This window comes from Lepidochelys olivacea (assembly GCF_965140295.1).
Source record: "Lepidochelys olivacea isolate rLepOli2 genome assembly, chromosome: 1".
Classification (NCBI taxonomy): domain Eukaryota; kingdom Metazoa; phylum Chordata; order Testudines; family Cheloniidae; genus Lepidochelys; species Lepidochelys olivacea.
Window position 1 is genome coordinate 131,092,393 of NC_140411.1, and position 25,930 is coordinate 131,118,322.

The 25,930-nt window shown below is 38.1% G+C and overlaps 1 protein-coding gene across 5 annotated transcripts in view; it reads right to left on the reverse strand.

The window, feature by feature from the left end:
* The window catches only part of NLGN4X (neuroligin 4 X-linked), a 248,917-nt gene that overhangs the window by 86,716 nt on the left and 136,271 nt on the right, over nt 1-25,930 (reverse strand). For 4 of the 5 annotated variants that reach the window (XM_084632564.1, XM_084632563.1, XM_084632566.1 and 1 more), the window contains 2 exons: nt 16,587-16,646; nt 13,797-13,949 (listed from right to left, as the gene is read on the reverse strand). In XM_084632564.1, the coding sequence (XP_084488690.1) occupies nt 13,797-13,949; nt 16,587-16,646 (213 nt within the window). The remainder of the gene's footprint in view (nt 1-13,796; nt 13,950-16,586; nt 16,647-25,930) is intronic. The other variant, XM_084632567.1, reaches the window with a different exon arrangement.

Consider the following 25,930-nt stretch of genomic DNA (forward strand, 5'->3'; position numbering starts at 1 on the left):
ATTGGGTTTCTTTAGTCTGGAAAAGAAAAGACTGAGAGGAGACATGATAACAGTTTTCAAGTGTGTAAAAGGTTGTTACAAGGAGGAGGAAGAAATATTGTTTTTCTTAATCTCTGAGGATAGGACAAGAAGAAATGGGCCTACACTGCGGAAAGGGAGGTTTAGGTTGGACATTAGGAAAAACTTCCTAGCTTTCAGGGTGATTAAGCATGGAATAAATTGCCTAGGGAGGTTGTAGAGTCTCCAACACTGGAGATTTTTTAAGAGCAGGTTAGACAAACACAGTCAGGGATGGTCTAGATTGGGGTAGGCAAACTTTTCGGGCTGAGGGCCACATCTGGGTATGGAAATTGTATGGCAAGCCACTAATGCTCACAAAATTGGGGGGTGGAGGGCAGGAGGGCTCTGGCTGGGGGTGCAGGCTCTGGATTCGGGATGAGGGGTTGGAGGTGCAGGAAAGTGCGTCGGGCTGAGACCGAGTGGTTCAGAGTGTGGGATGGGGATCAGGGCTGGGGTAGGGGGTTGGGGCATGGGAGGGGAGGCAGGGGGGCAGGCTTTGGGTGGTGCTTACTTCAAGCAGCACTGCTCTGTCCACAGGCACTTCCCCTGCAGCTCCCGTTGGCAGCAATTCCCAGCCAATGGGAGCTGCGGGGGCACTACTTGGGGCGGGGGCAGCATGCTGAGCCCTCTGGCTGCCCCTACGTGTAGGAGCTGGAGGAGGGACATGCTGCTGCTTCTGGGAGCCATGCGGAGTGGGGCAAGACCCCTACCCAGCTCCCCGGCTGGAGCGCCAGAGCGGGGCAAGCCCCAGACACTGCTTCCCAGCGGGAGCTCAAGGGCCAGATTAAAACATCTGGAGGGCCGAATGTGGCCCCCAGGCCATAGTTTGCCCACCCCTGCTCAAGATAATACTTAGTCCTGCCTTGAATTAAGAGGACCTCTTGAGGTCCTTTCCAGTTCTATGAATCTATGATTCTATAATGCCATCCTCCCAATTTCCAGCCAGAGTAGCAATGAAAGCTAAGGCTCCACCCACCCACACTGCCTCCCACATACAGAGACACTGAAGTAACTTACTCCCTCCCCAGAGGAAGGGGAGAATTGAATTTGATGACTCTGCATCACACTTTGTTCTCTGCTCTTGGAGCACAGCAGCTACATGCTTCCCCTTACTCAGAGCATGCTGTATTCACAATCTAGACCTATGTGCTTTACAAAGCCTATCCAAATGCTTGGTGAATGATAGTTAAGTGTTTAGATTGTGCTGTTTGTCCATTATCTTTTGAACAGAACAAATAGTTCTTCTTTTTGAGAAACAAATGAAGACTCTCATGTTGATATTTTTCTTAAAAGGGAATTTCAACAGGAACATAAGTTTCGAAGGGTTCCTATCAGTTATGCTCTCTTGCTAGGTCAAGTAATTTTCCAGTGAATGCACCAGGCCACAACTGTGTCCCATCTGCTCTCAGGTTTTCTAAAGGCTATACGATTTTTTTATTATCTTTTGCATGGATTTGCTCATATCCCCAAGACAGTATTTAGTTTTAGACAAACCAAGTATTACAAGTCACAGAACACTTGGGAAATGGAAAACAACTGACTAAAAATGGAGCGCTGTTAACACCCGTTTTTGCCATTTTGCGCTGTAACACCCATGTGTGCTAAGCCTGCATACCTTTCCTTCCTGTAATCTTATGACATCCTTCATTACTAGGCACTCTCCCAATCAATCTAAACTCTTGATGAAACACCACTACTGTGGGATACCCAGCAGTAATAAATGCCTAAAGAACATCATTTTGATCCCTAGATGGACGTCATCATTTTCGATTAGGAAGCAGAAATGAAGAGATGAAAATTGATGACTTGTCTCAGTTGCTAATCTTTACATGCAGATATCAGCTGAAGAACCCATTTACATCCCTCACTAGGAAGAGCCTCAGTTTGCTCAATATCCCCAGCCGTCCTAGATAGGCTGTAGGAGCTAACAAAGCAAAAATCTCATTGTCACACCTAAAACTGAAACACTCAAAAGCTTCAGCAGGAGACCATCTTTTTGTCTGATGTTTGACGAGTGCCTAGCACAATGGGGCTGGGTCTTTCCGGCACTGCCACAAAACAATAAAACAACTACTACTACACATGGCACCATTTAATTTGTGTGAAAACAATGAATAGTTTATAGACACATTAGACATAGTTAGTTCATTTAGGCCCCCATTAATTCTTTTGGTGTCATAATAATTCAAATAGTTTGTACTTTTAAATCTTGGAAAAGACTATTTAGAGCTCCATTTAGGCAACATAATGATCATATTGATGGCGCCTTGCAATAAGAAGGCATTAAACACATACTGAAATCTTGGCCCCATGGAAGTCAATGACAAAACTCACATTGACTTTAGTGAAACCAGGTTTTTACCCATAATATTTCTTCTGGGTCAAACAAAAACATTACGAGCAATATAATTAAATATTGGCCTTTGGTTCTCTCTCCTGGGTCGTATTTCAACCTGGTGCTTCCTGGAGAAAAATAAACCTTTAAAAACTTCAAAAGCCTGTAAAGATATTTAGTTCAAATCCATCCACAGACAATGTACTGAAATAGTGGCTGGCTTTTTATATTTCCTCTGCACCTTTTGTCATGTAAAGTACTTTAAAGCCTTTCACTTCCTTTGACAGTTGTGAAGCCAAATTAAAATTTAAGATTTCAGTTCAGTTCTCCTCATTATCCAGTCTGACAAGAAAAAAATACGTATACAACAAAATAAAAGGAACAATGAAGGTAAATAACAGATACTATGGGCAAGATTTAGCAAAATTAATGGAGCCGTGTTGAATTACGGCAGCTGATGATCTGATGTGAAGATCAACAGAAATAATCATGCAAGCCCATTGTGGTGACTGGCATGACTCTCCCAAAAAGTGCATACTGGTGTCCTGATTAGAAAAACAGGGATTTCTTGCATGACACATGAGCAGCAGCATTACAGAATTTTTCTATCCCCGAGAGCTAAAGATTTCCCATATTTTCATTCACTCTTTGTTCCCTTCTCTTTCTGAAGTCCTGCTGAGAAGATTAAAACTCCTTAACTGCCAAATATGAATATAATCTCTGGTTTTGTAGGGGGTATCTTTATTAACATCATCATCATCATCACCACAAGACACAGCCAAGTGAAAACCCAAGCATCCCTGCTGCAGCTTCTGATTGCAATAAACCCTTAATAAGGAACTGACAACTGCCAGCAAGCCTTTACAAAATGTAGTTGGAAGTGTGCTTACGTGAATGTTGCTGCAAGCTACCTGTCATTTTCAAATACAAGTTTAGCTTTACATGCCTTATGGCTCTATGTACTCTAGTGTGCCCTCCAACCTCTGGTAAAATCCCCAAAATTGCAAACTTTAATCAGGTTATTTCTCATCAAGAGGAAAAAGAAATCATAATTACAAGAAAAAATAACATTGTGGTTGATAAGTTCTAAGTGAATGCCACAACATTTCCTGCATAACTTTCTCCTGGTCATCACAGGCTTAGATAAGCATGAAAGGGAAATTGACAAGTGGATGATTTATAAGGTCTTTCTTTTCTGCAAGATTACATTTTTGAGAGACGCACTGGAGTAGGCCAAGTCCTCAGAAGCATGAGTAATCAGTAACTCTGTTTTTTGCCCCCTAGAACTGATGCTGAAATCCTGTAGTTGTGAAAAGGACAAGTATAACTCCAGGTTTAAATACATCTGCCAACAGCAAAGAGGAAATGGAAGGTTGTATAGCAGAAGTATTTTTTCTGTTTCAGTATTAGCCAATATCCTGTATTAGCCTTGATAAGCAGGTTAGAGTAAGTTTTACTTACTTGAGCTTTTAAAGTCCTTTTTCCAATAACTTGTTAGCTCATTTTATAGTCATAGTAAGGTAAGCTCAAAAGCTTTTTTCTTTATTACAATTCTTTTATTACTGGTTAATATGATGACTGTAAAACTGTTCTTTTTGATTTATAGCAGGTTTTCACTGCTATCAAGACAATTCCTGAATATACTGGGGTCTGGTGAGAATGAAACTGCATTTTAAGGACTATATGCGCTGGGGGTGATATAGACCAGTGGTTCTCAAAGCCGGTCTGCCGCTTGTTCAGGGAAAGCCCCTGGTGGGCCGGGCCGGTTTCTTTACCTGCCACGTCCGCAGGTTTCGTTGATTGAGGCTCCCACTGGCTGCAGTTTGCCACTCCAGGCCAATGGGGGCTGTGGGAAGCATGCAGGCCGAGGGATGTGCTGGCCGCCCTTCCCACAACCCCCATTGCCCTGGAGCGGCAAACCGCAGCCAGTGGGAGCCTTAATCAACTGAAGCTGCAGATGCAGCAGGTAAATAAACTGTCCCGGCCGGCTAGGGGCTTTCCATGAACAAGTGGCGGACCAGCTTTGAGAATCACTGATATAGACTATGTTTTGAGATGCTTGTTATGGACTGCCTGCACTATTGTTTGTTAATAAATTATGTTAATGAGCCTGATAATCAGTTTCTATGGAATTACTAGGGACTCAAAAGGGCAGTTGAGGTGAGGAGCTACCTGTAGGGATGCCCGAGGCCACAAGGAAGCACCAGGAAAAAGCCATTTGTTTACAATACATGTGTATGCTCATGCTTATACATCTATTAATATTTATGAATAGCTGGAATTGATGAAGGAATTTTGTCTAATATGGTTTGAATCATGCAAAAGTGTAACATGCAAAACTGTAATAAATTTGGATAACACTGAAATGGCCAAATAATGCATGAGTAGCAGAGCCTTGAGTGAGCTATATTATCTTATCAAAAGTATTCTTAATATTTTCACCATGCCATCATTTGTATAAAACATACCACAGAGCATAACACTTTTTAGACAGATAACTGAATGGATATCTATCTCTCTGACTGAACTTTGATAATCTTTTTGCAAAGAATGAATGTTGGAGGTCTGGAAAATTTCATGAATATCAAAAACAGTGGGCCAGATTCTCACTTGGTGTAAATCAGCATAGCTCCACTGAAGTCAATGAAGCTGTGCTAATGTACACTACCTGAGCATCTGTCCAGTGTATTTAAGAGGATATGCTTTTTTATGCAGCACACATCCATTTTTATTTCTGTAGCATGTCATTGAAAAAGTGTAGATATCGACCTGAATCAATACTCCATACCCATATACTCCTAAACTTTGAGGGAAATTAACAGGGATCAAAATAGCATACCTGGACATTTGGACTGAAGGAAACCCCCAGGTCAGAACAACCCCGAATGCAACCAAAAACTAAATTTTGCAAGGATTTTTAAAACAGTTGGGGCATTTTATAACCCTTAATAAAATTTACAGTTAAGCAACCTAAAGGCACAGTCTGGAACCCATTGAAACCAAAGGCAAAATTACCAATCATCAGGCCTTTAGAGATTACACCAAAAGCAATTACAGCCAATGAATCAAGTAAGAGATTGACTGCCTGAATGTGGCAGGTATATTATGGGTATTGTAGAGTGCTAGAGGCAAGATATTTATTAAAAAGGACCATTGCTGTGATCCAGTTTGTCAAACATAGAAATGAATGCCTCAATGCTAAATGAATATATTATTTGATGTTAGGCTCCTCAATCCAGAGTTGGGTACCTACATAAAAGTGGTTTGCTTTTCAAAAGAGCTGAACACCTGCAGCTCAGCCCTTCAAAGAGATTTATGGAAGCTGAGCAAATCAGGCCCCCTTTATGTGGGTACTTAAATATTAATTTACAACTGTAGCTTTGGGCACCCAACTTTGAAAATTGTGGCCTATGCATAGAAACATCTACATATATAAAAAAGTAATAAAAACCACACTAAGACTGTTTTGCTACTTACAAAAGCTTATTGAAGGCATAGCAACATATTTTCCTTTATACAGCATGGAAAGAAAGAAAATGTGAAGAGAGCTAGAGACAAGAATTAGTGTGTTCAGAGACATATATAAAGGAGCTCATAGTGTACCATTCAACACTGAATTGCCACAGTCCAGATTCTTTGTCTATTGTTCATTCTAATGCCAGACTTTCCACTTCATTTGACAGACGTCTGTGAAAGACTCCTCTTCTGGGAGTATGTTTGGCATTTTGTTGTTTTTAACTCTAACTGGCATGAGTAGCTGGACTAGTTCATTGTGCCTGGAGAAAGTAGATTTGGCTGCACTCAGGTATGAGGACCTTCAGCCAAAAGTTCTTGATCAGTGCCAAGTTTGATAATTAGCTATTCAGAATCAACCAAGCAATTGTGTGAAGGTTTTCAAAACTTGTCAGGAGCATTAAAGCTTTAAATGGTTTTATACCCTACAAGCTAAGCCATAGGAAAATGGAGTACAGTGACATGTGCTTCTAGAGATATATTATTCTGCTACTATACACTTACTATGTGAAAGGAATACCTGTGGTATTAAAAACCTTACAAATCTATGCTCAGTACCTGTTGTTACAGTAACTCATGCTCATGCTGCCTCTAAATTTCACAGTGCCCAGCCCTTTCAGTAAAACAAATATCAGGAAGCCAAGGGTTAAGCAATAGGACATTTCAAAGCTACAGAACCCAGGCATCCAATGAGGTAAGAAGATGATTCGGTGCATCTTGTACATCACTAATTTGTATGTTTCTATATTGTAACCAAAACATGAAAACATGATTCAAAAAGTCCATGAACAACATACATCATTCCAGCTAATGATAATGGAAGTTATATCATGAACCATCAATACGGATTTACATCATCAGTAAGAATGCTTCAGTTAGAATATGGAAGTAGACTTGTGGTATTGCTTCAGGTCATAAAATAACCATGAAAACTGGCATTAACTGACACCATGAGTGGCACTCTCATAAGACAGGCCAGGGACTGAAAAGGTTCAGAGTCCTCCAGTTTAGAGCTGAGGAACATCAGTGAGGCAGCACTAGATTCACCACATCACCACCTTCAAATCCCTCCTCGAAATTCAGTTTTGCTGTGATGCCTACATAAAATTTCACAACCGTTAGCCTGCTCATATGCAGAGACCACTGCTTATCATGCTAATATTATCTCATTGTTTACTTGTAATCTTCCACCTGTCTGTATCCATCTGCTGTCTCTTGTCTTGTACTTAGATTGTAAGCGCCCTGAGTCAGGGACCATCTTTTTTATTCTGTGATTGTACAGCGGTAGCACAATGGGATCCTGGTCCATGATTAGGGCTTCTAGGTACTATGGTAAAACAAATAATAAATAACTCATCTTAAAACAACCTGCCCTCTGTAAGGGGCAGCATGGAGCTGTGCATTCCCACCACATTGCTTGTTCCCCTGGGGTGGTTATATATCACTGGCCCATAGCCGTTCATTACCCAGTTCCCTGTACCAGTTCAGCTCTACCCACTTCCAGAGTGAGGGAAGGAAGATGACATAATCAGTCTGATTATCCCTTAACACCTGCAGTGGACATATAGGAAGGCCATAGGATAGTGTGTAGGGAAAGGACCTTCCTCCCTGTTAAAACCCCAAGACCTGGTCAACTCTACAAAGTTTTTCTGGCGTATTTGTGTCACCTTCAAATCACACCTCCTAATCAACACAGCTATGCCAGGAAACCTCCAGTGTAGATGCAGCTATGCCAACAGAAGAGTACTTCTGTCAGCTTGGCTAATGTCATTTGGGGAGGTGGTATTACTATGCCAACAGAACTCCTTCTGTCAGTTTATGCTGGACCTCTACTGGGCTGGGGTGGTGTGTGGGGGGCACTATGCCAGCATAGGCTCTATAGCGGAGACATGGCATTAAGTGGGCATGCAAATCAGGCCACAATCTGGGCCTTTGAAGACAAACTGTAGACAGTACTACAACCCAGCTCTCTTCAAAAAAGCGACATTCACTTTTAAAGGGAGCACGTAACCTCTACTGTTCTTCTTCTCTCTTTCTCTCTCTCTCTTCAATCTGAAAATTCTAAAAGCTTAAAACTCTGAGTAATTAGCTTTAGAACAAATGCAAGTCTTGAATTAAAGAAACTCAAAAGGAATCCGCCCAAAAGGAATAACAATTATATGTGTTAAATGAAAAAGAAAATGATCTTAAAAGTAAGTCTAACACACCCTAGAATACTGCTATGAACCTGTCAGCACAAAGGAGTCTGCTCTGCTCTAGCTGTAAAGAAGATTTTAAGAACTTAGTGCATATAATCCAAGTTGTGCATTTTGGCTGGTCACTGGAAATAAAAAGTATTCTTGAAAAGAAGATTCAGGCTCCTTTATGAGCACTGCTAAATTGGGCAGTTTTCTGAAAGCATACCAAAGAGTATCACTTCCAGAACATTTCTTCATGTACTAGCATTATGCAAAAGAGGTGCATGAAATGGCATGTTATGAGCTCCCTATATGTAGCTATTCAATAATTATTTTGGTTTGAAAATCTGAATTTTACTTTGGTCATATGTATAACTTGGAGAAAATGACCTTCCAAATTTCTACAACATACTATTTGTAGCAAAGTAGAATTTTATTCCAGTTTTGTCTCAGGAAACCCATTAATTTGTCAGTGGCAATAGATGGGAGCTTCCCTTCATCTATCAAAATAATCATTGTACTTCTCTAAGGACCTGATTCTTTTCTTTTCTTTTCTATATACATTTTACAGGCTACATGTATTCTTTTGTTCAATCAGTTCCTAAATATGGTAGAATATTGACCATTCCAGTGGACTGAGACTTGAACTTAGAAACAGGGCACTTACTGAGAGCTGAGGACACTCGACAGCCTGGTAGAGTGCTGAGTAACATGCAGGACCCAAACATGGTTTATTTATTGTTGTCTATTAATTATGGAGTACCATGATTGAATACTAGTGAAAAGGAAAAGGAGAGCACATTTACAACTGAAGAATAAGACAAAAATCAGGAAGAGAAAAGGCAGGCTACTCTTCTCTGCATGTTTTGGTGTGTCTTGGGAAAGGAAATGTAAAACTTTGAGTTGCTTTTGGAAATGTGAAATAGGATTCATTATTTCCAGCTCTGAGCATGTCTTATTTATCACATTAGGCATTTCATTAAATGATAGTTTTCAGAAACCCATTTCATGTTCCTAGAACACAAGAATTACAGGTCAGTCTTTCACACAAACGCTACATTTACATTCGTGTATATTGTCTTTTGTGGATGGTGCTGAATATTTTTGTTTCCAACCAAATGAAACCATTGCATAGACCATCTCTAAATCAAATTACACAAAAATAGCTCAGACAATTCATCATTTTGTTAATGTTACGTCTCTTTGGAGCTCACATTCACTGGAGCTCATTTCCACTGTTTCACAAGCAAATCTTGGACTTACCATGTACATGACTCACCACAGGCTAATTCAGGTCATTCCAAAATAAAACAATAATAATAGTAATCCCTGCTCTGTCCATATCTGCTCCATGTAATACTGAAAACAATTCACAAACACAAATAGTTTGTAGGTAGGGAAGGGAAATCGTGTTTCTTGTTAAAGCAAAACATTCATAATATAAATAGGAGGAATCAATTAAAATTAATACATCAAAGTCCAGATTTATTAAATCTTAATATCCAAACTTCCACATTTACTGAACTTCTAGTACGTCACTGATGCAATAGAGCCAATGCTAAGCTGCTGCTGAGCTCCATTTTGCCTTACTCTCCTGATACACTAAATTCCTGATTATCCTAAGTGGTTTGCAAAATTCGGATTCAACTGCAACTCTTATAAAGGCAATATTCCTTCTGATCTAAGTTGAAGCAAAGGATGAGAGCACAGCCAAGCTGTTTTCTATTTTATCATTTCTGGATACTTCATTGGGGTAGATTTTGATTAGCCCAAACATGACCTCAGAGAGGAGTAAAGACCTCCTAATCACAGCACAACTGCATTAGGGCTGTTCACACTGTGGCTCCTAGTACCCTATGGAGTGCAGCCTTTACATTACCACTGCTTCGCATTGTGATCAAGTGGGGGCAAAACAGGGGTAGGCAGAACCTTGGCTCCACTCCCCAACCTGCCACTAGATCTACCTAAACACAAGGAGGGGAAGTAAGCTACAACCTTTCCACGGCTGCAGTAATCTGCTTTCCTCAGAGAGCAAGAAGCAGAAGGGTGGAACTGTGACTCTTGGGCCATACTTTTTCCTGCTGTTCAGATGGGGGCATAGCTTCTACAGATCACTTTCACTCAGAGCTGAGCCTCGCTCTCAACTTCTTAGAGGAAAAGAAAAGGATATTTGACTCACAAATGCAGTAATGAGGAGCCCTGTCTTCATAGAGATCATGGGTTCCTGTGACCCAACCACTGAATTTGTTATACAAATGAAGTTTGCATTTTATCCACAATGGATGATTTCTGGCAACATGAGACTTAAAGAATTACCACTTCACTTGTTTAAAAGGTGGGAAATTGTAGCCAAATAAGCATGCAGATTGAAGTCTATGAAAGACACAATTCTTTCCCATCTGCATGGTGTCTGCAAGATTATCTTACCCATATTTCTGGAATCCTAGGAGCCTATCATGCATATACAGTAATAAAGTTCCTGTTATAAGGGTCTTCTCCACAGCTTATGACCTTTAAAAAAAGAGACAGGGCAACCACAGATTTCATGAACCATTCTTGACATATTTCAGTGTGGTGGTTATCACGCAGGAATTCATCAATGAGGCAGTACCAAAGTAAATGAAAATCAGAATGCAGTAAACCAAAAGTCTCTGTTGTTTAAGATAGATAGGCAGAAAGACATGTCTATGACATGTCTATGACTTTTGTTGGTATGCATATTTTTAGAGAAAAGACAATCAGGTAGATAATGTAGTTCCTATATGTCTTCTTTTCCTTTCATTTATTAAGAGGTTTGATTCAAATACATAGATGCATAAACACAAATAATCTCTACAATGGATTTTTTCCCCCAGAACCATTATTTTGATGAACTGGGATTTGTCTGAGTTATATTACAGTATATTATCCATATCATCCATACTGACATGTATTTTCTTTTTCTTGCATTTGATGGCATAATACAGATTAAAAGAAAAAAAATAACCATGGGGTGAGAATGTTAGCAGTCACAAGTACAAATTTCTGTAACATTCATCTGCCATGGGTGTATCCACACAGAAAAACCTAAAAAAGTACTAAAACAGAAGGGGGGAGGGGCAGGAGGAGAGACACGAAATTATTTAAGCTGTAACCGAATTAAAACTCTGGATCCAAATACTATCCTCCTCCCAAATTTGGAGCCATACAACATCTAGATCTGTTATATGTAGCAGGAACACTTCTCTCAAATTAATTAAAATTCATAGTGTTTTCCTGAACATTTTTGAGATTTAAAAAAAAAATCTTAAAACCTCCTTTTTAAGTTGTTGGCACTTATTATGGTATTTAATTCTTTTTGTTTTAACTCTATCTTTGTTTTGTTACTGAACATACATTTTCTATCATTTATTTGAAGAAATGCAGTTTCTCTCTTTTGTTTCTCCACACAATATTCTTTCAGAATTCTCTAGAGTGGGCCTAACATCTTCCATTCCAAATTGTTGTCCATCCAATATGTTGCCAATATCCTCTCAAGGGCTATAGTCTGATTACACAATGGCACAAGGAGAGGGAAAGGAAGAGGAACAATTTGGTTTTGAAACATTTCCCCCTCTTACTTGCTTTCTGAATGTATCAGGGTGCTATACACATATTCTGAATGGACCTTTTGCCCTTTTAATTCAAACATGGGCCCTTTGGAACCAAGAATAAAATCTGTAGCATCACAATGCTTATATTTACTGAGGTAGAGAAACAAGTTAAAATACAAAGTTCTATTTTTGCAAACCCCTTAAATTCCTCATAGATATTGTTTTAGATTGTCATACCCATGAATTGCTCCTCTAAATTAAAGAAAAAATGAACCTTTTGCCTGTATACCAAAATAGCAAGGTAAAAACACCTTCTCTCATCTCTCTTCCATCTAAATACAGACAACAGGAAGTTGTTATAAAGGCAAATATGGCAGATTCTTCCATTTCCTCACATTAAGATACATTTTTAAAAAATATTCACAATCATTTTAATCCTTGAGTAATTTGACTTGTAAGAAACAAAGCAAAACACTACGAAGAAAGCTTTTTAATCATTCCTAATTCCTTTCAAGGGGAAATCCATTGCCAAGGATTAGGTGCATGGTTTGCATCCACTCTGTTTAACATACACATGTGCAGTTAAAAAGCGAGCTACATCTCCACAACTGTGCACTTGTTTTCTTGCTATTCTTTATGCTTGAATTAGGTTTTGTGCTTTTATGTCCCTCAACTGTATTGCGTATGTTCACTGAAGCCTTTTTGACAAATCATGGCTTTAAGTTTTAATGCTGCTTCTGATGTTAAGAAACTGTTCTTTCATATTTTAAATCACAGAACAACAGATTGGGTGAGAGGGCATGGGGTAAAGTTTCAATTATTCTGAGTAGAGGGGGATTTTTTGTTGTTCGTTTATTTGCTAAATACCCTAACCACATCAATAGTACAACAGATGAACCAAGTAAAAGAACCTCCTGCATTCCACACTGAGGACATATTTACACAAAGCTGAGGTGCTAGCAATATATACATAGTAAAGATTCCAGTAAGACCACACCTAGAGATATCACTGTGACTTACCTTATATGGTCACAAATGCTGAAGATATGTATACTCTAGCAAAAATTACGTATCCATAGACTACATTCTTCATTGTTTGTATTCAAATAGATTTTCTAGGCCTGATCAAGGAGACTACTGGCATGAGTAAAGGTTTGCCTTAATTTTACATTGAAAAAATGGAATATAGTCCTTGCATAAGGAGCATAACACAGTAACAGAAGGCAGAAAAAGGAAAATTTCGGAGTTTAGTAATATCATAGCTCAAAGGAGTCCATTTAATTGAATCTAACATTTAAAAATGATGCCACCATATTGGGCAGGCTGCTCTTGCCTATGCTGGTGGGCAGCAAAAGTAACTTCACTCAACACATTAACTCAGGTGCATGGAGAAATCATTCTGTGATATTCACGTAGAAAAAATATATCACTCCTTGACATTATAGACCTTTTTTTGCTGCAACAAACTCCACCAAAGTGAACATATTCTGTATTAGTATAAAATAATAAAAATCTCCACTTCTGCCAAAACAAAACAAAAAAACCCCAACAGCTAAACACCCCTTATATCCTTAACACAGTGTTAGAACTCTGATGAGTGATACTTTTCGCTGAATTCTCCTCTTCTTTATATGTGAAACGGAGGAGATTTTGTATGAAAACACATACAACTCAGAACTGGTGAAGTCACTGAGCCAAGAGCAGTAAAATGGGGTTATGGTGACATTCTAGATTTATAAGACTATAGTCCTCCTTTTCCCCCCCGCACACACACACCACCACCACTACCTGACCCCACCCAAAAAAATTCCAGTCATTTTTGTTGAAGGTGACAGCAGCTGTTTATAGTAAGGGAAGAATCAGCATAGTTCAGTTACCAAAATATTCACAAAATATCAAAAGGGGTTCAAAATTAAATCAATGCAAGTAATAAAATTAAAATGGGAGGTATGCACCCACAAGTATATTCTCTTTTAAAACACAAAATTGGTCCAAATATTCTTAAAAGAAGTTGCAATAGCTCAATGGATGCACTCAACAATAATACATTTCAATCAAATTAGCTAGTTAAATGGAAACTCCACCTAATTATTCCAATGCATATTTAGTGCTTTTCTGTTTAAGAAATGAGTCACTTACCTAAAACCCCCAGCCTGTAGTTGAGGGTTACAACGATGACATTTCCATAGCTTGCTAGAATGCTCCCATCAATCATGTTGCCAGTACCCTCCATGTAAGATCCCCCATGGATGTAGACCATAACGGGTTTCTTGTTGTTCTGATCATGAATGTCTGGAAAAAAATGCAAGTAAGGAAGACACAATAAAGTAATAAAAATATTGAAACAAAATAGGTAGTTGCTTTTTCACAAAAGTGCTAGTCAAATAATTTCTTTTCCCCATATTTTCAATTTTATCTACAGCTCTTCAGTCAGCTAGCTTTCCTCTGTGCTTTTACTTACACCACTTCAGAGTGATCTACGTCAAACGCCCAGTGGGTTTAGAAGCTGAGAAATTGTTTTTGGTACTTGTTTGTCACTTCCAAGTATATTGGAATATTCTCAGAACACTGGGAAAGCACTATAGTGTGTAAGAAATTTAACTGTAAAATAAATGAGAAGCCTCAGTACAAAATTAAATTGCACAGTAACTGGGGTCACTATTAGAATATTCTCAACATAAAATTCTAACTAATCCAGATAAACCAATACATTAAACCATAAAATGATACCATTGATCCAGTCTTCCCATTCCCTCAGCAACTGAGAGACATCTTTGTGGCAAGTATAAAGCTGAATTTCTTACTGCAATAACAGACAACATCTTAATATTAAATTAGCCAAATAAAAACTAAACATGGCAAATCATCTCCTGTTCAAACCTGTCTAGGAATTAACAAATAGGAGTAGCCCAATACTAAACATCAAGATTTTGTTCCCAAACAAAATTAAGCCTTTAGTGTCATGTAGTGCTTAATTAAAGTGACAAGGTGGATGATCTCGTTGGTAAAGAACTAGATTAAAACTCAGGAGCTCTCTGTGTTAGTCTATATCTAAACAAAAGCACATAACAGAATGATGAATATTGTACTCTGCTCAGTGAAGTACTGGAAAGCGTATTTGATGACTATTGCACAGGCTCAGATTAGCCCTTGAAATATAACAGATATTAAAATGGTTTCTATAACAATGGAACATCAAGAACTGCTCTAAAAAGCACCAAACCTTGTAAAATAATGTGTTTTATTTAATCTTCTCTTATTATCAAGTGTTACCTAAAGGCTTGATCTTACACCATTAAAGTCAAAGGGAGTTTTACTATTTGACATCAATGGGAGCGTGACTGGATCAAAATGAAGGCACTCAGTCCATCAGACTCTACTAGTCACCTGTTTATATCTCAAGTGACAATATATTTTTAAAACAATGAATGAACTATTTATTCCCTCTTTAGGATACTACTTAGCCTTAGAATAGGCATTCTGATTAATAAAACAATTATTGATCGAAATATAGCATATGTCTACCTTTCATAAGTAAGTAGAAATTGTTTTTGTTTCTTCTAACTGGTTATACAATCTGGTGTCACAAGTCATGGTACTGCCAGTTAGAAATTCATTTCTTGTATCAGTTATAAAAGAGAGGATGATATCTGGGCACTAGTAAGGCTTCTTTTAGAGTGCTCTGCACAGTTCTGGTCCCCTTACTGGAAAAAAATATATTACAGCAATGAAGAAGGTACAATGGAGGGCAACTGATGTGATACAAGGGCCAGGGATTTGAGTTACTGTACTTTAAAAGGTTAGAGTAAATACAACAGGACTGAACTCTCAAGAAAAGAGGAGATTAAGAGTGACTTCACTGTGGTGTACACAATTCTAAACACAACTATTTGAGCTGGTGTCAGATATAAGAACCCAGGAACAAGATAGGAAATAACACTTAGAAAAGGCCAGGTATAAGGAATTTGGGCTAAATTTCTGTACTCTATTACATCTACCAACTATTCTCAAACTACCAAGGGCTATAATGTGAGCCCTAGCTCAGAGGTAATTAATGTAACTAATTCAGACATTTTAAAAAATCTGATGAGCATTTAAATGAAAATGGATAGTCAGTATAACTTAAGAAGCAAGGATGAGTACAGAGAGAAATATTAGGACTTCTTTCCATGTTTAAAAGATCCTAAAAAGCTTTACTGCCAAAGAAGGAAACAAAACTATCTCATTGTAACACTTGTGATGATATTTCCTGTGAACTTTAGCATTTCCTTTCAATGAATCCAATCCAACTTTCCCGGAGGTCGTTGAAAAGATCATCACTGATTTCAATGGGAGTTGGGTCACGCTCAGATAAAATATGGCCTAGAAAATTGGCTAATTATAGGAGAAAATAGTGAAGCATCATCAATAGACTTAGTTTATTTTTGTGCCCTAGAAATAAACATATGCCAAGAAGAAAATTAAATAAAAACACCACAGATGAGTTTCAAAGCAATTTCATCCACCATATAGTTTGTGCATCTGGGGAGGGAAAGAAAAGTGGTAGAAATAGCAAGTGCTGTTTCATGAGTTTCATAAAGCAAGGTGAACTTACACATGCATGTTTTTAAATTCCATTTTCTTTTCCTATGCAAGAGTGAGGGGTGGAGGGAAGCATTTGGTTCCAAATAATATTTATGCATGTTACTCACTTCACACATACTTAGGGATAACCTTTATTCTTATCTCACAAGGGAGCTACAGTCATCTATATGCTAATTTGGGTTTTAAAAATAAAAAATAAAAATGGTTTCCAAACAAGAAGAAAATAAAGAAGCACACTGAAGTGCACTTTTGTCAACTAAGGGGTAAAAATCATGTTGAAATAATAATAATAAAAAGAAGAAGTTTATGTTCATGCATCAGGGTCGAGCTTGGGAAAAAAAATACCTTGATCTTCACCACGATCATTATTGGTTATATCATCTGCGCTTTTCTTTGTGTTGGCTCCTGGGGTCAGAGTGAGGAGAATAAAGGGAAAAAAGAGAATTCAAAAACAGCAGGTTCTCAAAAATTAAAAAACAAAATATAACTACTAGCCCCCAAAAATTAAAAAAAAATTGAAAAATGTAACACAAAAAGTGAAAATCTGTTACATTTGAAAAAAAAAAAGATGCAAACTGCACATAAACATAAGATGTCAAGAAGAACAAATCCAAAATATTATTTGAAAAAAATATATGTATATCTCTAGTAAATCCTGTGACAATGAAGCTATTTTGGTTAAAAGGCATTGCTGCAAAAACAAAATTAATGTGCAATTAAAAAGTAATATAAATAAAAAATATTAAATCCACCAAATTATCAGTTTTTCATAAGAAATACAGGTATTTTTATTTATATCTGTAATCTTGCAGAAATTACCACCTTTTAGTCACTATCTGAATTAACTTAATACTTGAGTCATTCTGATTATGATTTATTAAATACTTTAATGAAAATAAAATTATGTATGAGTTGTATGTAACACTTGGTCTGGATCAAGACAATCCAGAATGCCCTTTATTCTTTAAATCCAATTTCCTAGGTAAGCAAAAAGATATTAAAAACACCAAATTTGAAAAACTGAAGAAATAAATTGTGAAAGACTCGCTCCAAGCTATGGAATCAGCCCACAATTAGCCCTGACTCACATGAAAGCGCATTGAATGGCCTTTACATCATCAGAAATTAACTGAAAATAGTTACTTACCATGACAATAAAACCATAATTATTTATCATAGACTTACTTAATAATAATAAACACTCACGTGTATTCATCATATTATATATTTGTCTTGTGCTCAGGAGAAAAAAGATGCAATGGTACAGATAGTTATAAGGCCATCTCTCCCCATCCTCAATTCTGATAATGAGTCTAAATCTTGTCTTTAAAATGTCATATAACTATTCTGGTGCTAGGCATCTGATCATGTATTGCTAACTGTACAGCAAATAGTTCACTGTAATGTGACCAGTTATCTGCTAGAGATTAAAATAAGAATAGAAAATTCATTTCCTCTCTAAGCACAGTTAGAATTGAAATGTGGCTTTAAAGATGAGTGATTAATGGGCTAAATCACCAAGCTAACTGGTATATGTCTTTATTGTCTTTACTGGGAAGTATATTTTCTGTTCAGATTGAAGTGGAGCTACATACTTTTTTATACAGGCAAAACATATATCTCACAATGAAACATATGGTAGGATCTGCTATAACAATATGTTTTCTTTTACAATTTATGCTGATTCCATAGTTGGCTCAATCCTCCTCCTATTGTATTCAGTAGCAAAACTCTTACTGACTTGACTGACTTCAGGATAAGGGCCTATTCCCTGTAAATCTCACTTGGTAACTTTAGTTTCCATATTGACATTAAATTACTTAAATATTTTGATGTACTCACAGGTTTGTGTTCAAAAAGCTTTAAATGAATGGAGTTGAACAAAAAAATCAGTCTATTGTGTTCAGAATTTTTAACAAGTATCAATTTTCCATAGGAAATTGTCACTTTATTTTTCTTCTACTTTTCTATTTAAAACTAAATTAGAAAAAACACCACTAATTAAAGGTAAAATATTCCAAGACAATACAATGGTCACTGCAAATAAGAATGGAATGTACTAAAAATATTATTAGTTCAACAAGTGGTGTTGAAATGTGTCCTGTACATCATTTTGCTTTATGCTACCATCTTGACAAGAAAGCAGTGCATCCGATGAAGTGAGCTGTAGCTCACGAAAGCTCAAGCTCAAATAAATTGGTTAGTCTCTAAGGTGCCACAAGTCCTCCTTTTCTTTTTGCGAATACAGACTAACACGGCTGTTACTCTGAAACCAGATTTTATATGTGAACATTCAAGGAGAGCTACTCACATAAGGTCCCTATAGCTGGAATTTAAAGCCAGATAAATTCAAATTAGAAATAAGGCACATAAAAAAACAGTGAGGGAGATTAACCATTGGAACAAACTACTAAAGACAGTGGTGGATTCTCCATCTCTTGATGTCTTCAGATCAAGACTGGAAGCTTTTCTGGAAGATACGATTAGTCAAACACAAGTTATTGGGCTCAAAACAGGAGTAACTGGGTGAAAATTCTGTGTTACACAGGATGTCAGACTAAATGATTTGATGGTCTATTCTGGCCTTAAAATCTATGAATTTATTAGGTTGATCTCAGATGCAGAGCAGAAATTCCAGGCACCAAACAGGGATTTGTGCCACCTAGTCTCCAAAAATAGTCTGAGTAAGCTTCTGGAAAGGTGATTCAGTCAAAAGAGAGGAGTGTTGCCTTAACAAATCCCTTTCCAAATGCTACCCAAGGAAAAAAGAGATTGTGGTCAAATGTAAAAAGTTATTCCACCAGTGAGGTGGAAAAACCATGAAGCCTAAAGGTAAATGGATGAATCATACATATCCACTTATACTATATCTGCTAGGGTCAAGTTTGTACACCTATAGCAGCAATCCAGTACATACTGATGTTAGGCCTCTCCTGGAGGACATTTCCTAATATACATACAACAATAGATGAAAATCATGTGTCAAATACAAATCTGCCATATTAACCACAGGAAATTGTTTTCATGTCACTAATACAAATAAAGAAATGCTACAAAACATACACCCATTAAAATGCTATCTGTACACTTGTAATGTCATATACAACCATTCAAACCATCATTCATTCTTTTGGGACCTTTGAATGTGTGTGTGTGTTGGAAACAGATGAGGCTATATTCTCCTATCATGCATATGATTGCTCACATACTATAAAAAAGGCAAGGGACATGGCCATAAGGTAATGGTGAGAAACTGCAGATAAAAATTGTTTTGGATGCAGAACATCCTGGAATACAATCAGCTGTGGTGGTCCAGGATAACTAGTGGGATATATGAGTAATTCACATGGTACTATGTAAATAAACCTTTGATGAGAGTTTACTACATTTTTTGATACATTCAGGGATAGTTCAGACAATGCAGCCAAAACTTCAGTTTCCAGATATTGTCAGGCAAGTTCAACCCCACCAAGGACTAGCTGAATTGTTAGAGCCGTACTGATTTCCGATTCTCACATGCTGTATGGGGTGACGTGTGTACAGTCTGTGATGACAGAGCTCTGTGATAAGAGTTTAAGTACCATGAAGGGAAGCAGGATCTCTCTACCTCTATCATAGGACACCGCTCAGGTTTCCCTTTTCTTTTAAAACAGAAAACTTCCATCTGCTGTTCCTCTAACTCACTGTATTCCCTGCACAAATATACATATACACCAGTTCTGGACACAGTACCTATTCCCCACCCCACAGGGCAGAACACCCTTGTCCAGATGGCAGTGCATAGGGTTTGAGGCATACTAAGATAAGGTAGACAAATGCACACCAAAGCTTGGGCTTTGCAGGCAGGGAGCAGTTATCTAGACAAATGGTTTTGTGGAAGGCTTCAGCTTTGCTTTAATATGTCATAGAGATGGTAATGATTCAGCTTCTTTGACCAGATAAGAAACGTGCAAGGATATGAAAGATTTTTTTTAATTGTCTATCTGGCGATCATTGAACTAAACAGTTAGTGCTGCCTTCTACACATGCTCCTATGCATTCCAAGTACGCATGCAACAAGCGAATTTGGCGGTCTATCAATCATCTTAACAGAAAGATATTTTTTTTTTCTTTTAATTCTTGATCCTGAGCCCACTAAATAATTACTTCAGTGTAACATCAGTCCCTTACACAGGAAGTGATAAATAGTGGAGTGATGGTGGAGTGATGGAGGATTATGGTACCAGTAGAGCTAGAACTGCCTATCTGGGAGCCAGGCTCACCCTCCCTCATGTAGTAGCAACAGTCCAATGGTTGGTATTAGGGTTCTGGATCTGGAAAGCATGCAGAAAAGCAGTGAATATCAGCAGCCAGACACTCCATTTTGCCCTTTTCATTTTGTGTGTCAGTGTAAGATAGTTAAATTTGATATCCCTGAATAAAATGCCTTCTGTCTATTTTGCAAAGTGGTGGTTAGCCACCTCTACTTTCAGCAGACCCTGAGAAAAGAGAATTTAGGAACTCTAAATTAGGTATGATGAGATGCAAACACACTCCAGTGCACATAACAGGACTGAAGTACATGGGGGATGTAAAGGGTATGGAATATGACTTTGCAATGTCACACATTATGCTTTTTATTCTTTACAGCCTGAAGGAGGAACCATGGACTCACCTGTGCCTCTATATAATGTAACATTATTTTCATGTGTACTTACCTATTTGTTGAGTGAACAAATTGTTTCTCTTTTATTTGCTATATTTCATTCGCTGTGAGATGTTTTTATTGTTAATTAAAAGATAGTGTCTGTAGTATTTTTTTTTTTTGTCAGCTTAATCTACTGCATCACATACAACAACCTTGAAGTCATGGTCAAACGATTCTGACCACACTGTCTTTCCCACATTACTAAATGAGGAGGGATCCTAGATAGATCAAAGAGAATTCCAGAGTGGCTTCTGGAATGGAATCAGCTGATGACCACTGATGCACATTATTAGAAGTATTAATTTAGACAGTGCCATAAATTTACATGGCACTTCACAAACAGAATAAGAAATAATAGGGAATTGAAGTTCTGGGCTACCAGGGCCAAAATATTTATGTGAAACATGTAGTATTTTAAAACGTGCATTAAATGTGCTTCAGATAGTCTTGGTTACATTTAGGATAATATTTCTATGAAAGTTCAGGTTTCTGAAGATGTTGGGATCCTGTTCTGTACATGACAACTGGAACAAGGTATCAATTAAGGATACATCTGACCAAATGCTGGGTGACGTCTTGGCTGGTGTTCCGGAATACATCTAAGAGGCTGAGCCAAAACCTGTTGGAATGGCTCCCAATGACTTTAGTGAGTTCTGGATCAGGAATTTTTGTCAGTCAGAAAACATTTTTATTGTTTCTTTGGTATTTATGGTCCTTTGTTGTTGTTGTTTTTTAAATTTCCTCTTTCTGAAATGATATCACATGCTACTCCTTCAGGCACTCAGATCCTAATTCTGTATTCACTTAATTTCACTTGTCTACAAATATCTGTGGATTAGGTTCAGGTTAAATCAGTTTCTCAAAGCAGACTGTGCCTCCCCTGTTCATTCTACATAGAAGCTATCATATATTAAGGAGTCATGTCACCTCATGTAAGTCATATATGCATCAAATGATTCACATTCTCCTTGACTATGAACAAAAATGTCATTCAGATATAGCATTTCTGGAGTTGGGGCACCTTTCTGATTTATCCACAATCTGTTGTAAATCCACTGTCTTCTTCATCCTCCCATGTAAAAGCATTATCTATCTGTCTATCTATCTAAACAGCGCTGCTTATTGGGATGCGGTATATAAAGCCATATCAGCATGGAAGGGGTTAAGGAACAGTGATCCCACCCCTCCACACCTGCAAATCATGCCAGGACTGGAAAGAGGGTTAAAAGGAGGGAATTTCACTCAGATGGAGGGCTAACCCAGGGAAGGGAGCAGGCTGTGGAGCTACCTAGCTCACAAAGAGAGGTCTGACAGTCAGCAGAGCCTCTACACTCAGCAAATAAGGACACAGATGCTCTAGGCCAAGAAGGGGAAAGAGACTATGACGTGTACTAGAGACCCAATGATTTCTGTGGTAGACTGAAATTCTTGCACAACCTTTGTAAGTGAGAGAGGCCAATATCTTCACTGATGCCACATACAGGTTTCTTTTAATTTCCATTATGATTTTATTTAACCTTGTTTCCTGTGTGTGGATTGTTTTATTTGTTTTGGCTGGGACCCTAAGGGTATGTCTACACTGCATTCTGCCTGGGCTTTTACTCAGGTTTAAAGCCCCCCTTCCATCCACACACAAAATCATTCTGACTTGGGTCAGCAAGCACTCAGGACCTGTGTCATAAATATAAAGGGAAGGGTAAACACCTTTAAAATCCCTCCTGGCCAGAGGAAAAACCCTTTCACCTGTAAAGGGTTAAGAAGCTGGGAGTTATCTACATCTTGTCCCAGCACAGCTGGAGGAAACTTCCAGATCCAGCACAGCTCTCTGATCCATCTGTACCTCCTAAGGCAGCATATTCATAAGGCAGCAACTCTCCCATGGTAGTACAAGAGCTGTGCTCACAGGCTGTCCCTCCGGATAATTTCACCTGAATAGTAGGCAGCCAATGTAAGATAAAGTAGGTCAGATTTATATTAGGCTTGAGAATCCCCATGGTATTAAAGTTGAATGACATTACAGGCAGTGACTCCAGCACCTATCGTGCAGTGCACCTGTGGGTAGACTTTGGAGGGGTCAAGGTAAGGGGAGAGAATGCTGATGATCCTGCTTTTTCAATCCCCATCCAGGATTGACCTGATCTGACTCCCATCCATATGCATTTGTGTATTGGACACATGTTCAATGCTAGCTTATGCATTAATTATTAAATTAGTACTTGCTGTTGTCTGTTGCTGTATGAAATTATTCTGCAAAAAGGGTTATATTCAAAAGCAGAAAGTTTGAATCAAAGGAAACTTTTATAACAATTGAAATAGAATGTCTATATTCAATGCAAAATAAATAAAAAATATTCAGTTGTGAGAATTTTGCTTCTGTATATTTTCTTTCTTTCTTTCAAATGTTTCCACCCCTTGAGCAGAGCCTCTGTAATTCCTCTAACAGTTGCCTTAAGTGATTTCAAGGGGATCTTCAAACACAAATTAGATGCCTCTCATCTCTCCCTCTTCTAATTGACAACAAGGCTTGGATCTCTATTGTCCTGACTAATATTTAATGCTGAAGTCAATGTCAAGATTTTTCACTCAGAATTTTACTGCAAATGTTTCTGATTTAATTGAATGGATGCATTTTTTGAACTGCTACTCTGTCACTTAGTAACCAAAAACAAAATTAAAATGGTCATCATTTGATAGGAACCACACAAAAAATTGCTTTGTATTCCAACTGCTATCTCTGTATAGAAGCAGCATTTAACTAATGGACACTCAAGATAATTGAATTTGTGTTCCTTCACAGTAGCACTTTCCTAATGGCATCAGCTGTAACAGTTTGAAACTCACTGCAATCCCAGGCCGCAGTCACTTTCAAACGGCTGCTCTCAGCACAGCCAGGAAAATGCTCCTGTCCAGGATAAGAGACTTAATTACGTCAAGTGACAATGTTATTGAACATTCATACTTGGCTGGACTGAATAAATGCAGCATCCCTGAAAGCTCTGTGCTCAATGTAGAAGAGAAAGACACCAACAATATTAAACATTATTTCACATACTCCTTTTAACACAATAGAAATGGGCCAAAACCCAAAAATATTTACACAAAACTACATAAAAAAAAATTTAATGTTGCAAAGTGAAACACTAAATAAGTCTGGGAATACTAATGGATGCAAGTGCACAGTCAGCTCTCTGTGCTTATATATTAGTATAATTATATGGCCACATCCTTGTCTTTCAGTATTATTTCTTACATCATTCAAAGCATGGATTAATCAATAAATAAAAGAGGAGTGAAACATGTACCATATTAGAAGAGAAGGGTGAACACTGAATAATTGCATCCCCCAAAGAGCAAGGAAGGAATTGTTACTCTTTCCCTGTGGTTTTGCCACACTTCCCAATTGTTTATGGTAGTGAATACACTGATGTACTGCCCCAGAGGAACCCAGGAAGCAGACTGTGACTCAGACAGTTTCCTGTTGCTCTAAGCAAGGATGTACCTATCACCATATACATGGTGCAGCATGTGTTCCTTGGAATGCCCAGGCAGTTACACTGGCCAACATATTTGAGGTGCGTGGAATCATTCAGTGAAGGATGGAGGTGTCATGGAAGCAGCTGTCCTACCACTTTCTGTATAGTGTATGGGAGATCTTTGTCCTGAGCGCTCCCCCTGCAATGGCACTCAGAAATGGCCTGGGACCCAGGCACAGAGGAGGACTGCTACATTTGTGGATATGCAGAGCAGTAACAAAGCACTTTGAAAAAAATAATACAGTAGAACCTCAGCATTACTAACATCCTGGGAATGTCTGTAACTCTTATATGTTCATAACGCTGAACAAAACATTATGGTTGTCCTTTCAAAAGTTTACAACTGAACATTGACTTAATACAGCTTTGAAATTTTACGGTGCAGAAGAAAAATGCTGCTTTTAACCATCTTAATTTAAATGAAACAAGAACAGAAACAGTTTCCTTACCTTGTCAAATCTTTTTGTTTAAACTTTCCCTTTATTTTTCTAATAGTGTATTTTTAATGCAGTACTGTATTTGTGGGGGTTTTGTTTTTTTCTCTGCTGATGCCTGATTGTGTACTTTTGGCCCAAATGAGGTTTCTGGTTGAGCGGTCAGTTTGTAACTGCGGTGTCTGTTACTCTGAGGTTCTACTGTACTTCCATATGTAGGACTTGATCCTCAGCTAAACTGACTTAATCCTTGAACTGTAAGAGTGCCAGACTAGGAACTATCTTTATGTTACATTTTATACAGTACATAGTCCAATCAGACCCTTATCTCTCGTTTGGACCCCCTAGGTGCTACTGCAGTAGCAACAACAAAATGATTAAGCACCATAAGCACATATAGAGCTATGCAGAATTACACCAGCTGAGGATCTGCCTCTATTCACATTGATGTGTTTCTCTTTCCTGCTGGGGGCTGGTTGCTATTAACTTGTGTTACAAGTGAAATTCAAAATCTGAACATTAATCACTGTGAAAGAGACCTTTTGATCATTAAAAAGAGAAGGCGAAAACAAGCTTGGCCATATGTGATGCAACTTCACAAGCTGGCTTTAAAACAAAAACCCATTGCAGACTGTGAGTCTGTGAGAATGCACCCTGCTCCACTCAGTATAAACAGTTTAATGTGTTAACAGCTCTACTGGCTGTTGAAAATCAAATGATTTATACTCAGGTTCTTTTAAGCACCTTGCTGTTCAGAGGTTTTGCTTTGTGATTAGTAAGCCAAAATAACCCAAGGCATCTTGTGATTTCAAAGCATCTGTTAGATAGACTTCTCTCTAGAATAGGGCAGTCTGCTGTAGTGTTCATTCCACAGCAAGTGTCATAATGAATTAATAAGTAACTAAGTATATAATGGGCCAAATTTTGCCCCCCTGTTCCACCTTGCTCTAACAGTGAAAAGCCAAGAGAAAGTTGACTTAACCACCCCTTGTAGCTTTCCCCACTGTGGGGGATCTCCAGGTGATGTAGAACCAA